The 13,687-nt window shown below is 45.1% G+C and overlaps 1 protein-coding gene across 12 annotated transcripts in view; it reads left to right on the top strand.

Annotated features, from left to right (window-relative positions):
- The window catches only part of Ccdc162 (coiled-coil domain containing 162), a 177,677-nt gene that overhangs the window by 15,032 nt on the left and 148,958 nt on the right, over positions 1-13,687 (top strand). For 11 of the 12 annotated variants that reach the window (XR_871443.3, XR_003948818.1, XR_001779633.2 and 8 more), the window contains exons 2-4: positions 6,974-7,138; positions 11,030-11,102; positions 11,354-11,464. Coding sequence is in view for 8 of the 12 variants with exons in the window: in XM_017314137.2 (XP_017169626.1) it covers positions 7,002-7,138; positions 11,030-11,102; positions 11,354-11,464 (321 nt within the window). In the remaining 4 variants the exon portion in view is untranslated. The remainder of the gene's footprint in view (positions 1-6,973; positions 7,139-11,029; positions 11,103-11,353; positions 11,465-13,687) is intronic. The other variant, XM_011243230.3, reaches the window with a different exon arrangement.

The raw sequence follows: 13,687 nt of genomic DNA, 5'->3' as shown, positions 1-13,687 counted from the left end.
CATGGGACTCTCCCAGGACCCAAAACCATACACTTCTAGGAGGCCCCAAGGAGCTCGGTAGGCAAGGTGGTTTGCTTGTCTCTGTTGGCGGAGCCTATAGAATTACCAAAGAAATATTTTAAAACAAAACAGAGAAGTTGCTGGCAGTGGTGGCTCACACCTTTAAGCCCAATGCTGGGGAGACACAGGCAGGCTGATCTCTATGAGTTCAAGGCCAGCCTTGTCTACAGAGAGAGTTCCTGGACAGTCAGGCCTACACGGAGAGACCCCGTCTCAGAAAACAAACAAGCAAGCAACAAAAACCAGAGAAGTTTATTTTGAAGGCTATTTTGTAGGTAACTCCAAGTTTTCAAAGGGCCATCTCATAAAAATACAAACGCTTGCTTACCAACATCAGCAAGCTCACGATTCTTCATGGCAGAAAAGACCATCTCAGACGCTTGTCACCCCATGCAAGGTCCCCCACACATCCACCTGTCATCATGGCCAACACCGGCAATGAAGGGTTTTTATATCCACAATTCTGGTTTTCAAACCTGAAAGATTTATGTCTATATACTTTACCTTTTTATTATTATAAATGTTGCTTTTTAAACCTTACACCAGTTCTTTGGCAATTTCATGCATGCTTATAAGCATTCTGGTCATGTTCCTTAACCCCCCACTCCTGTCTCTTTCTTACCCCTAATCTTCTTTTGATCTCTTTCTCAGATCCCTGACTTTTGGGTTGTTTTGTGACTCATTTAGTTTAGTCAGGGTTACCTATGTGACCACTGCATTGGGATTCTCCACTGAAGTCACCAGGAGGTACATAACTAAAGGCAATGCCTACTCCCCCGGCCCACCCCTGCATCTGTCAGTGCCAGGGCATTGGTTCTCTAAGCTTGTCCAACATCTTATTCCTGGCTGTTGAAAGGACCATTTTCTTTGTGCACCACCAGTTGTGCCGTGCACAGTTGTTGAGAGATTGTTTTCCAGTGGCTGCACACTGAACCTCTTTCCCTGCCTTCTGGTTCATCCCTTCAGCTGTTCAAAAACATTAGTGAAAACTGCTACATTCCCAAGACTGTCTGAAACAAAAGAACAAATAGAGAAATCACGAAAACCAATGGAAAAGCATATAGCCTTATGCATTCTACAGACATTACAAAGCTTAGGCCTTGAAATGTCAAGAAAACGAAGAATGGCCCATAGGATGAAAGCAATATTTGAAAGGCATATACATGACAGAGGACACATATACAGGCTGTATAAAGAAGAGTCACAGGTTGGGTGTGGTCATACATATCTACAAGCATAGCACTTGGGAAGTGGAGGCAGGAAGATCATGAGTTCAAGGCCAGTCTCTGCTAAATGGTGATTCTGAGGCCAGCCTGGAATGCACAAGACCCTGGGTTATGGAATTTTAAAAAAAGAAACAATTACAGATCACAAGAAGAAGAAGATGAGGGAGGAGAGTTATCACTGAAGTCATAAAAAGACGCTCAACAGCAGTGAGTCCTGGGAAACAAATGAAAATCATGTCACTTCACACCAGAGTTTGGTAGCTTAAGCAAAACATAACCAGCTTTGGCAAGGTCCCAGGGAAACTGGACCTTCCCCTCTACAGAAGGGACATTAGCATATGCTGCTACTTTGGAAAACATCTGACGGGTGCTCATGAAGTTCAAACGGAGTTAACATCTGACCCAGAAAGTCCACTCCTGCATGTGTGCTTCAGGGGAATGAAAACCTTTGCACACAAATACCTGAACCTTCAGGTCAGCGTTCATAAAAACAGCCCCAGGTAGGACGAGCACAGGAGGCCCTCAGCCAGTGAGCAGGCGGGATGCTATGCGGCCGTGCAGTGTGATGCTTGCTTCTCGGACATTAAAAAGCAATAAGGTACTGAGTGTGCCGGCATGTGACTGTCATCCCAGTTCCGGGAGGCTGAGGCAGGAGGATGGAGAGGTCAAGTTCAACCTGGACTACACAGCAAGAAGAATCACATGTCAGTACACGTGTCAGCACATGCTCTAACATGGATGAGTCTTTAAAGCACTGTACTAAGTAAACAACGCCAACCACAGATACCACCCATGGTAAGATTCCCTCTCTACAGCGTGCCCCGAATGTGCACATGCACGTTGGTGATGGAAAGGGGATGCCTTCTGCTGAGAGGGGGTGGCTTAGAAAATGGAGACAGTTGCTAACTAGAAAGAACGCTTTGCTTTTGGGGTGGAAGAGCTGAGAAGCCCTGGACTTGATTGTCGTGATGGCTCTCTGAAGCCCCTCAGGCCACTGACTGAACATTGTATGTGAGTATAAGATGGAAATTAGATCTCCACTAAGCTGTTAAAAATATGGATAGCTAGCCTTCAAACTCTGTTCCCTCATGTGTTTCAGGTACAAAATGAAATAGGCAATATGAGTTGTTCAATACATAATATTTTAAACATTTTTATGTGATATTATTGTGTGTGTGTGTGTGTGTGTGTGTGTGTGTGTGTGTGTGATTACACATGTGTAGAGATCAGAGGACATCTTTGGGAGTTGGTTCGTTCCATCTACCATAGCATCTAGAGATTGAATTCAGGCCATCAGACGTGCACAGTGCTTTTACCTGCTCAGTCAGCTCACCAGCCCTCATCGTAACTTTTAAGAAACTAAATCTGGAGGGACTGGGAGATGGCTGGATGGTCAAGACTACTGAGTGCTCTTCCAGAGGACCAGAGTTCAATTCCCAGCACTCACATGATGGCTCACAACTGTCTGTACTGGAGGGACTGGGAGATGGCTGGATGGTCAAGACTACTGAGTGCTCTTCCAGAGGACCAGAGTTCAATTCCCAGCACTCACATGATGGCTCACAACTGTCTGTAACTCTACTTCCAGGGATTGGATGTACTTTTCTGGCCTCCGTAGGCACTGTATGCCTACATTGTATATGTACATACATGCAAGCAAAGCACCCATATGTATAAAGTAAAAATAAACAAACAAATAAACTTCACAAAATAAACCGAATCTGTAAGCCGGGCAGTGGTGGTGCACACCTTTAATCCCAGCACTTGGGAGGCAGAGGCAGGCAGATTTCTTAGTTCAAGGTCCAGCCTGGTCTACAAAGTGAGTTCCAGGACAGCCAGGGCTATACAGAGAAACACCCTGTCTCAAAAAACAAACAAAAACAAAACAAAAAAAAAAAACAAAACAAAACAAAAAAGAATCTGTAATTGAAACTCCTCCTACAAAGAAAACTTAAGGTTAACATGTTTTAAAGTGAATTGTCCCAGAAATGTAATAGGAAATAATATGAGTTATAACTTTTGTTTCTAGAGTACAGAGAAGGACTTGTTTCATGAAGCCGGTCTGAGTTGGATCTCAGGTCTATGAAAACCTTTATGACAGAACCACAGACCACTTCTGCTCGTAACTGTGGATACAGAAATCCTAAACAGCACGTGCCCATTCCGTCACTGTGGGGAGGTAGAGACAATCAACTTATAAGAAGTATAAGAAGGAAATATTTTTTTAAAGATTTATTTATTTATTATTTATCTGAGTACACTGTAGCTGTCTTCAGACATACACCAGAAGAGGGCATCAAATCCCATTACAGATGGTTGTGAGCCACCATGTGATCGCTAGGAATTGAACTCAGGACCTCTGGAAGAGCAGTCAGGGCTCTTAACCGCTGTGCCATCTCTCCAGCCAGGAAGGAAGTATGTCTTGGCTCACGGTTTCAGAAGTTTATAATCCCGGTGGCTTGGCCCTGTTGCTCTGGATCAGTGGGGACCGAGAACGGTAGTGGCAGAAGGCAGCTGGGAAACAGAGAGGAGTTGGGCTGGGTCCTAGCACATATCCTGCAAGGCACACCTGGCAAGGGGCTACTACGTCCTGGTAGAACACCTTCCTGGAGTCCCCATCACCTCCTGGGAACCAGCCTCTTAGCGTGAGGTCTGGGGATACATCCAGATCCAAATCATAGCATAGTAGGAATGCTACCGAAGAAACTCAAGGGACTCAATGAGATCCTGCTGCTTTCCCGACACTATTTCAAGCTAGGCACAGGTGCTCAGCAGCTATGGCTTCCTCTGAGCTGCTTCTACTTCACGGACTGTTGTCAGGCGATCTTCTCCTCGGGCTGGTTTTCTGAATACCGTACTTGACCATGAAGAAAGTAAACAGCACAGGATTAGATGTTCTTGTTTCAAAGCTGTCAAGTGTTGAAACCAACCAGGAAGTGGAGGCAGAGCGCCTGTCCTCCGGGAGCCGGATCGGAACGGCTCTTGGCTGCAGCTGGAATGCAGCTGCTATGGCAGCTGTGGACCCGTTTGCCCAACTGGAAAGGATGCTGCCAAGTGGCTGATCTTTCCCAAAAGGACATTTGCCTTTTCAGAGACCCATAACAGTGCATTTTATTAAACCCCCACCATGAGCCAAACGGGGGAAGCATATGGCTCAGCAGTTCGCAATCTAGTCTGAAATAGATCCTCATTCCAGTTTTAATATTTATAAAAAGAATAAGTAGGCTCCCCAAGAACGACTCTGCACAAAACATCCCCATAGATTATTTGTTGAAATGATAATAGATTGGCTTGAAAAAATATATACATGAAAGGAATTCAGAAATATAGACCAGCCCAGTACCATAGTCCTGTGTTCTAGACCTGCGGAGGCTGAAGCAGGATGGGGAGTTTGAGCCAGCCTGGGCTACATAGTAAGATCCTGTCTGATGTAGATGGGGGAGGGGAGGAAGAAATGAAAGGGCGGAGGAAGCAGAAACTTACAAATGTCAAAAGGGGGAAAAGTTTAAATGTTTTCAATGACACCACTCCTGTGTCCAGGACAGGTATAGGCAGCAGAAGCTATTACTGAACCCCTGCAATTCATGGGTCCCCCAACTTGTGGATCACATTGTCAATTTGCAGTTTTTAAGTATTAGCACTAACGGTTTTACAATTACAATTACATTGAATTGGGCAGATTGGAGTGGGATGGTAAATCATAAACAATTTTTACTTAATAATAACATTGGATTGAAGGCAGGCAAAATTAAAAAGTCTTCTAGACCTAAATGTGCAGGGGTCACAATTAAGCTAAGACTCTCCATTCCTGGGATAGTTTCCAGGCGCAGAAGAGGCTCATGCCTTCAAAAATGCTTATGGAGAAATACCCCAGGCTGGAAGAGAGAGGCTGTACACACCCTTTGTGTGTTTGGTGAGAAGTCAGTTGTTGCTGTCGCTCACAGCATTTTGTGTGCAATCCCCATACATCTTTACAGAGACTACAGAAGTGGAGCAGGGAGCATGCATCTCATTAATCAACTCCCTCCACCGTCAGAGCTGGGCAGACATTCTTGAAGACTAGCCCAGTTGAACAAAGATGCATGGCCATTGGGGACTCTACCCCACTTTTCCCCGCTGTTCACTAAACAGTCATTGCATCAGAAATTACATCCTATCTGGCCAGTCCTTCCATTGCAAAAGCAGGGGTAGGGGCTATTGAGATGGGTCAGTGGGTATCGGTGCTCATTGCCCAGCCTGAGCTATCTCCCTGGGGCCCATGTAAAAGGTAGAGGGAAAGAAAAGCCGATTCCACCAAGACATCCTCTGATGTTTACACATATATTGTGGCCCACACACCCCAGCCCACACTTCATCTCTACATAAATACATGCAATTTAAACAGTTGCAGCGGGGCTGGTGAGATGGCTCAGCAGGTAAGAGCACCCGACTGCTCTTCCAAAAGTCCTGAGTTCAAATCCCAGCAACCACATGGTGGCTCACAACCATCCGTAATGAGATCCGATTTCTTCTTCTGGTGTGTCTGAAGACAGCTACAGTGTACTTACATATAATAAATAAATAAATCTTAAAAAAAAACAAAAAGAGGGGGCTGGAGAGATGGCTCAGCGGTTAAGAGCACTGACTGCTCTTCTGAAGGTTCTGAGTTCAAATCCCAGCAACCACATGGTGGCTTACAACCATCCTTAATGACATCTGACTCCCTCTCCTGGTGTGTCTGAAGACAGCTACAGTGTACTTACATATAAAATAAATAATAAATAAATAAATAAATAAATAAATAAAACAAAAACAGTTGCAGCACCTTCCAAAAAGCTGGCCTGCAATGTAGAGCTGGTTAAAGCCCCACAGCTGCTGAAAAAGTGCCGCAATCTGTTGACATAATGATATTGTGCACGATTATCCTTGTATTAGTCAGTTGATTAGATCTGGGCCCCAAGATCAGACTGCAGTCTGGCCATGGGCATTGTATTGATTGATGTGCTGTAAAGATCACTCTCCAGTAGGAACAATATAGTACCCCCCAGAGCTGTGTCTCTAGTTGCATATGTAGCAGAGGATGGCCTAGTCAGCCATCAATGGGAGGAGAGGCCCTTGGTCTTGCGAAGATCATATATGCCCCAGTACAGAGAAATGCCAGGGCTGGGAAGCAGGAGTGTGTGGGTTGGGGAGCAGGGTGGGGGGAGCTGGTAGGGGGCTTTGGGAATAGCATTTGAAATGTAAATGAAGAAAATGAAAAAAAAAAAAGATCGCTCTCCTGTAATCTCTGGGTAATAAAAGGCTAAACCTGTGACTGGGCAGGGGAGAGAGGAAGGTAGAACTTAGTATCGAGTAGGGGGTCTCAGGTAGGGACCAGGAGAAGGACAGATGAGGTAGAAGGAGGTGGTCGCCACGAGGCAGGATGGATCATGAGACTGGACCATGATCACATGGCCAATAGGAGCTCTCATTGAGGACACGCATGAAATAAGACTCAGTTGACAAGTAACAGGGCATGTACGTGGTTATTAATAGCTTAGCCGGGTTATAATAGTCTCAGAACTTACCCAGTTTAGGTTTACAGCTTATTAATATATTCTGATGTCTCTGTGTTGTTTACTCAAGAGCTAAATGGGAAAGAGTGGAGCAGAACCCCCCCCCCCGGCCCCCACAAAATACTACAAGAGCCTTGTGCTCTTCTTTTACAGAGATTCAGAAAAGCAGCGCATAGAAACCATGGACAGCGTGTATAAGTTCTCCTCCACAGAAAGGATAGTGCTGTTGGAGAAGGAGCTGGCGGTGAAGCTGAGTGAATTGAAGACTGAGGTAGAAGATCAGGGACTCTTTCCAGGAACAGGCAACCGGATCTTCAGGTAAATTCAGTGTCAGGTGGGGCTGCTGAGACGTTTCCCTCCCCTTCCCATCCTATGATCGTTCTGCCCTGAGCTTTTGCTTCAAAAACAGTTGACGTCATGTCCAGCTTAGATAAATGACACTCAGTGACAGTTTTCAATGTCTTTCCCCCGCTACTAATGGAGCCCAGCCTTGCTTAGCTGTGGAGATCAGATGATGTCTTAGTTAGGGTTTTACTGCTGTGAACAGACACCATGACCAAGGCAAGTCTTATAAAAAAACAACATTTAATTGGGGCTGGCTTACAGGGTCAGAGGTTCAGTCCATTATCATCAAGGTGGGAGCATGGCAGTCACCAGGCAGGCATGGTGCAGGCAGAGCTGAGAGTTCTACATCTTCATCCAAAGGCTGCTAGTGGAAGACTGACTTCTAGGCACCTAGGATGAGAGAATTAAGCCCATACCCACAGTGACACACCTACTCCAACCAGGTCACACCTATTCCAACAAGGCCACACCTCCAAATGGTGCCACTCCCTGGTCCAAGAATATACAAACCATCACAGATGAGATCTGGGTGCTAAGGCAGTATACCATAGAGCATGTGCCTTTTATGTCAAGAATAGTCATGATAGATTGTAAGCAACATCTTATCTAACAAAGTGGGGAAATATTACGCCATTTTCCTAAGTTTCAGAAGCTACTATATAAATGAAAAGTTTCATTTTGTTCAATGACACTTGGTAAGACACTTAAAAGCTGACATAATGCTAGATATTTGGCGGTGGGTTCTGCGAAACACTGTTCTGTCAAGGGCCCTTTTGGAGGTCATTCCTGCTGCTCATAGCCATCAAGTTGCTTCAAAGGAGCAGAGGACCTGGATCACTGAGTCTTTCCAGCCCAGGCCTTTACAACCATGTCTGTTAAGATGAGAAACCTGCTGGTTTGAGCAAGTGTGGTGTGGATGGCCAGAGGTGTCTGGAGGAGATCAGGGAATGACCGTATGTTCACACATTTCGACTTCATTCCAAAGTGGATTTTAAGAACAGGCAGTCTAGATGTTTTCCTTGGTGTCTGAGGTAGATGCAGGATGAGGAGTGAGGCAGAGGGATGCTGGGACCAGGCAGGTTAACAATGCTCTTGATCCTTTATATGCAAATGAGGCAAAAGCGGCTGTCCTACCACAAAGATCACTGGACAGTGCACACTATTTTGAAAACTATGACATTCCAGAGATAATGTTGATATCGCAACTTTTATGCCCTACAAGGACTCTGGGCTGTGCCACATGACAGGAAGGTTTCTAAAGGGACTTTGAGAGAGCAGTGATGGAAGATCCTATATTTCTCCGTGACCCAAGCCACCCTCCACTGTAGCCATCTGGAAGAATCTAAATGATGCTGTTTTCTAGGTGTGGTAAACGCCCACTCTGGTGGATCACTTAGAAATCTCTCTTATCACCCAGCTGAAAATGACCCTTCTTCTCCTTGTTCTTCCTCCGTAATCCCCATGTGCTGTGTGTGAGCACGTGTAAGTTCAGGCTGGAGGTCAGGGGACAGCCGAGAGTGTCAGCCCTCACCTTCTGCCCGTTTGAGACAGGTCTTTTAGCCACTACTGTGTATGCCTTGCTAGCTGCCTCTGAGCCCTCCCATCTCCATCTCCCCATTAGGAGAACCAGGATGCAGGCGTGCACACCGAGTCTAGCTGGGGACCAGTTTAGACCTTCACACTTGCATAGCAGATGCCTTATCTGCTCTGCCCATCTTTTCTTTCTTCTTCTTCTTTTTTTAATCAATTACTTTATTTAAATTTTAAAACATTTTACGTTCTCATTTAACACCCTGAGCCCTGGACCTTGCAATAGTTATATGTCCATGAAGCCCTCTGGATAAGTGGACAAATATCACAGGAGCAGCATTTGCTGAACTAAGAGCATCTCCTGTGAACTGGCTGCTTACGCTCTGCCGCCTCCTTTAGATCACCCACAGGTGCATTGAGGTTAAGGAGAGGAGTGACATAGCTAGAGACACAGTTGGGCAGCCAAGCCCGTGCCTGCTCTGGCTCCCAGCACATCAAGGATGAGAGACAAGAATGCAAGGGAAACCTCCTGCGATTTCCTGTCAATAGCTGCGTCCCTGTCTTGTGGGTCATTGCTTCTCTGCTCCATGAAGATTCAGAAAACAGACAACATACCTGTCATTGATGGCTGATTTTACTCTCAAGATCTTCTTCTTCCTGCTCTTCCTCCTCCCTCCTTCCATCCCTCCCTCTTTCCTCCCTCTCCACCAAGGGCTAGGAGAAGAGATAAGGCATGGATTGTCTCCAACTGTCTTAGTCAGGGTTTCTATTCCTGCACAAACATCATGACCAAGAAGCAAGTTGGGGAGGAAAGGGTTTATTCAGCTTACACTTCCACGTTGCTGTAGATCACCAAAGGAAGTCAGGAACTGGAACTCAAGCAGGGCAGGAAGCAGGAGCTGATGCAGAGGCCACGGAGGGATGTTCTTTACTGGCTTGCTTCCCCTGGCTTGCTCAGCTTGCTCTCTTATAGAACAAGATTACCAGCCCAGAGATGGCACCGCCCACAATGGGACCTCCCACCCCTGATCACTAATTGAGAAAATGCCTTACAGCTGGATCTCATGGAGGCATTTCCTCAAGGGAGGGTCCTTTCTCTGTGATAACTCCAGCCTGTGTCAAGTTGACACACAAAACCAGCCAGTATACCAGCTTCAAAAACCTGACACCAAGTGTCCAGGTGGGTGTTTAGGCTTCTGTGGCCCTAGGGACTTGCTGGCTTGGGCCATCCTTGCCCAGTGACCCTGCTGATCTTTTCTGTGGCGTCCCAGTCCTATTGCTTATACTGTCAAAGTGAGAACATGTATTTCCTTTTCTTGCCTTCTGTTCCCGCCCCTTAGTATTGGAGACTGAACCCAGGGCCTTGCCCATGCAAGACAAGTGCTCTAGCCACTGAGCTACGCCCCAGTCTCTTAACAGAGCATTTAACAGAAGTACTGTCCAACAAGGGAGCACATTACCAGTGCATTTTACAACATTATCTCAGGACTCTTGGGGCCAAGCGGACAATACCAAAGTAAGCTTACTGCTATGTCCCTCTGGCTCCCTCAAGTGTATCTTAGAAATATCACTGTGGCTCCTTGGCCAGGGGCTGCAAGCTAGGAATCTGCTTTGCTGCTGTCCTCTGGCATTCCCAGGGCTGCCAAGCCTCACGTTGCCCATTGAGCTCCATGGGGACAGCACTAATCTTCTGTCCTCGAGCTCCACTCCTCGCTTGTTGTCCAGCTTAGGGAAGGACTCCCTTCTCTGGGCTTGAACAGCCCATCCTCCATGTCTGCTCTGTGATTCCTAGGGTCCAGCTGTGTTCCTGAGGCAGCAAGTGTGGTTAAAGTTTTCCTAAAGGATTTCCCATTTGATAGTTCCATGTCGTTTCTACCTTCCAACAACCCACCATGAACATAAAAATAAAAACATTTTGTTTCAGTGATTAAAGTGTCAGTGTTCTATATCAACTAAAAAGACAACAAGGTTTAATAAGCACACTGTGTGTCAGACACAAGATTTCCCCTCTAAAAGGAATACAAGTGTGTGTGTGTGTGTGTGTGTGTGTGTGTGTGTGTGTGCGCGCGCGCGCGCATGGGTGGAGTAGGGGACTGGGGTAAATCAGAGGAAAGACTCTGGAGAGGAGAAAGAAACTGGCCAGGGAAGGGTTAGCAGAGATCAAGTATATCAAAGTAGAAGAGGGTGGCCTTTATACCCCACCACCACCATGGGCCAGAGTGACATTCCTTCTGGAAAGGTTGGGAAGGGTCACAGCGATCAGGCTGGCCGCCTGCTATCTGCTCTATCATAGCATCCCGTAACACAGCTTCTGTTGCACAAACCTCCCCGCAGCTCCGTTCAAATACCAAAGGATGTCGCTCACTTTAGACGCGAACGGGAAGCGGCTCTGAAGAGAACTCTCCAGGTGAGAGGGGGGCATGGGCGGAGTCAGGAAAACAAGTTCGATTTAGCTAAGGGAGAAAGAAGTTCGCAGGAAAAGCTCCCCACCCCCACCCCGGCAAACAGCTGATACTTTTGAACAAAACAGCCCCACATCCTGTTCATTGCTAAGCTAAGCAAGTGCGAATCATTGTATCCTTAGATAGATCGGATGTTTTGACATTTGAAATTTGGTAGATTGAGGATGTTTGAAACTCATTCATTGTTTGGGTTTAGGTGGCTGAGTCCAAGCCCCTTGTTATTCAGGCAGATGTCCTCAAGAGGGAGCTAGAGAGCTGCCTAAGGCGAGAGTACACACCGGAAAACCTTCCTCTGCTTCTGTTGCAGGTAGGGTCATCTTGCAATCTGAAAACATACTTGGAGTATATTAGAAAGGAATCAGCAAGCTGACTTTTAGGTAGCTCCTGTGGGCAAGTGTTCTGGAGATGGGTAATTTGCAGACTTGGTGTAAATGCTTTCTTCATCAGAGATCATTTCGTTCTCACAGCTAAGTTCAGCTTAAACTTGTTGGGCTGAGAGATTGACCGGGTCTGCCTAAATACTGTTTGTGCCGGTCTTCCACTCTGCAAGGAAAAAAACAACCTCCATCTCCCAAAGGCCAAAAAACAAAAACAAAAACGTTTATTTCTGAAAACCACTCTTAAGAAAATAATTCAAAGTAGGAAAATAATTTGCATTAAAATTCCTGCAACATTGTAATAAGAGTGAGAGATGGAGACAGGAGGGAAGAAGGGAAGGAGAGAGGGAGGGAGAAAACCAGCCAGCCTTACTACCGTCAAGAGAAAAGCAAATCAATGTAGATTGCTATTTGATAGACTATTGTCCTTCCATCGAGTGTTGTTGTTTTTGTTTTGTTTTGTTTGCAAAGGAATTACTTCATCTTGTGATATTAATTAAAACTATGTATGCACATTTGATAATATTGATCATATTGACCAAAGACAGAAGAATCCCTAAGCTTAGGTTGCAGGACAATGAAACACCCCTGAACTTTTATATAGCTTCTCAACTTTGCATAATCATGTAGTATTTAAAGTTTTTAAATGATTTATTCTTCACTTCTATTAAATCATTTAAGGTAGTCCATGTTATGAGTTGTTTCCCCTCTTAAATAAAGTTAGCTCTTTAGTAAGTAGTTAGTGCTAATCACAGAAGATAATGAGATTCTATTTGCAAGTTAAAATGTTGTTCATTTAGAATTTTTCTCTTTATAATTGTCTTTCTTCCTTCTTTTCTTTCCTCCCTCCCTCTTCCCTACCTGCCTCTCTCCTTACCACCTCCCTCCCTGCCTCCCTCCTTCCCTCCTCCCTCCCTCTTTCCCTCCTCCCTACCTGCTTTCCTTCTTCCCTCTTGCTTCCCCTCCTGCTTCCTTCCCTGCCTGCCTCCCTTCCTTCTGTTTTCCTGGTACTCACCATTCATTTTTGTGTAACAGGGTTCACAATGGAGGGAGAGGAAGGGTAGGGATAATAGATATTTGTGTCTGGAGATGTTCTTGGCTTCCAGAGTTTTGGGGGCAGTGGACATAGACGACTGGAGCATCTCATGTTTAGCTACCAGAGGCTAAGGATGATGTCGCACACTACTGCACAGAACATCCTGCAACTAAGAATTATGATGCCTCAATTGTCAACAGTGATAAGGTTGGAAAAGTTCTAGAACAGCCTGGATTTCCATAATATATTCATTCCTGTATTATCTGGAGAGCTTTCTTTAATGTCACTTGTAGTTCATGCCGGCCAGGAAGACATTCTCATGGTGTTTGTTATTTTATAAAAATGATTTTTTCTTTAATTTTATAAAGCTATTTTTCCTTGGTTATAGAATTCTGGACTGACAACTTCTATCATTCATTATTTTAAAGGTGCTACTCTATTCTCTTGTGACTTGAATGGATTCTATCTCGGAACACAATATATTTCCTGTTCTCTGGCTGTTTTAAGCTTTTAATAATTTTCAGATGTTTTATTATAATATATAGTGAGATTTTCTTTGCTTTTCTCTTGCTTGGAGTGAGACTTAACTTTTTGGATTGTGAATTTATTTATTTATTATTTCCAAATGAGGGAAGATGTCTCTTGGCTTGCTATCAGAGGCTTCATTCCAGGGTCACTTGTGCAAATCTCACAGCATTCACCTGGAAGGGACTAAGGTATAGTTTCTTATGGAGCTCGATGTGCGTGACCATGGCCCAGGAGCACAAAGTCAGGGTCTCGCAAGTTCCCTGTTCCAACATGGTAATGACATCATAAAGTTCTCATAGTAACACAACAAAGAAAAGTCACAAATCAAGACACTTTCAAATACACTGGTAGGCAAGTTACAGCTTGGGGGAAATCTCAGCTATATGTCTTGATTGCTATCTGGTGGTGTTTTTAGCCTTTTGGTTGGTGGAATGCCATGGGCAGACCCAGTCAGGGTCCCTCAACCCGGGGAGAATCAAGGTTCCTGTACTCAGGTGGGCAAGGAGTGACAAACAGACAGGAACACAAGAGAGTGCTGAATCTGAGTATAATTTCTCAAAGTGAGCATCAGGCTTATATAGTCATTACC

Source organism: Mus musculus, chromosome 10 (assembly GCF_000001635.26).
Source record: "Mus musculus strain C57BL/6J chromosome 10, GRCm38.p6 C57BL/6J".
In the NCBI taxonomy this organism is placed as follows: Eukaryota; Metazoa; Chordata; class Mammalia; order Rodentia; family Muridae; genus Mus; species Mus musculus.
Note: the sequence above shows the minus strand (reverse complement) of the source record. Positions and strands in the feature narration are given on the sequence as shown.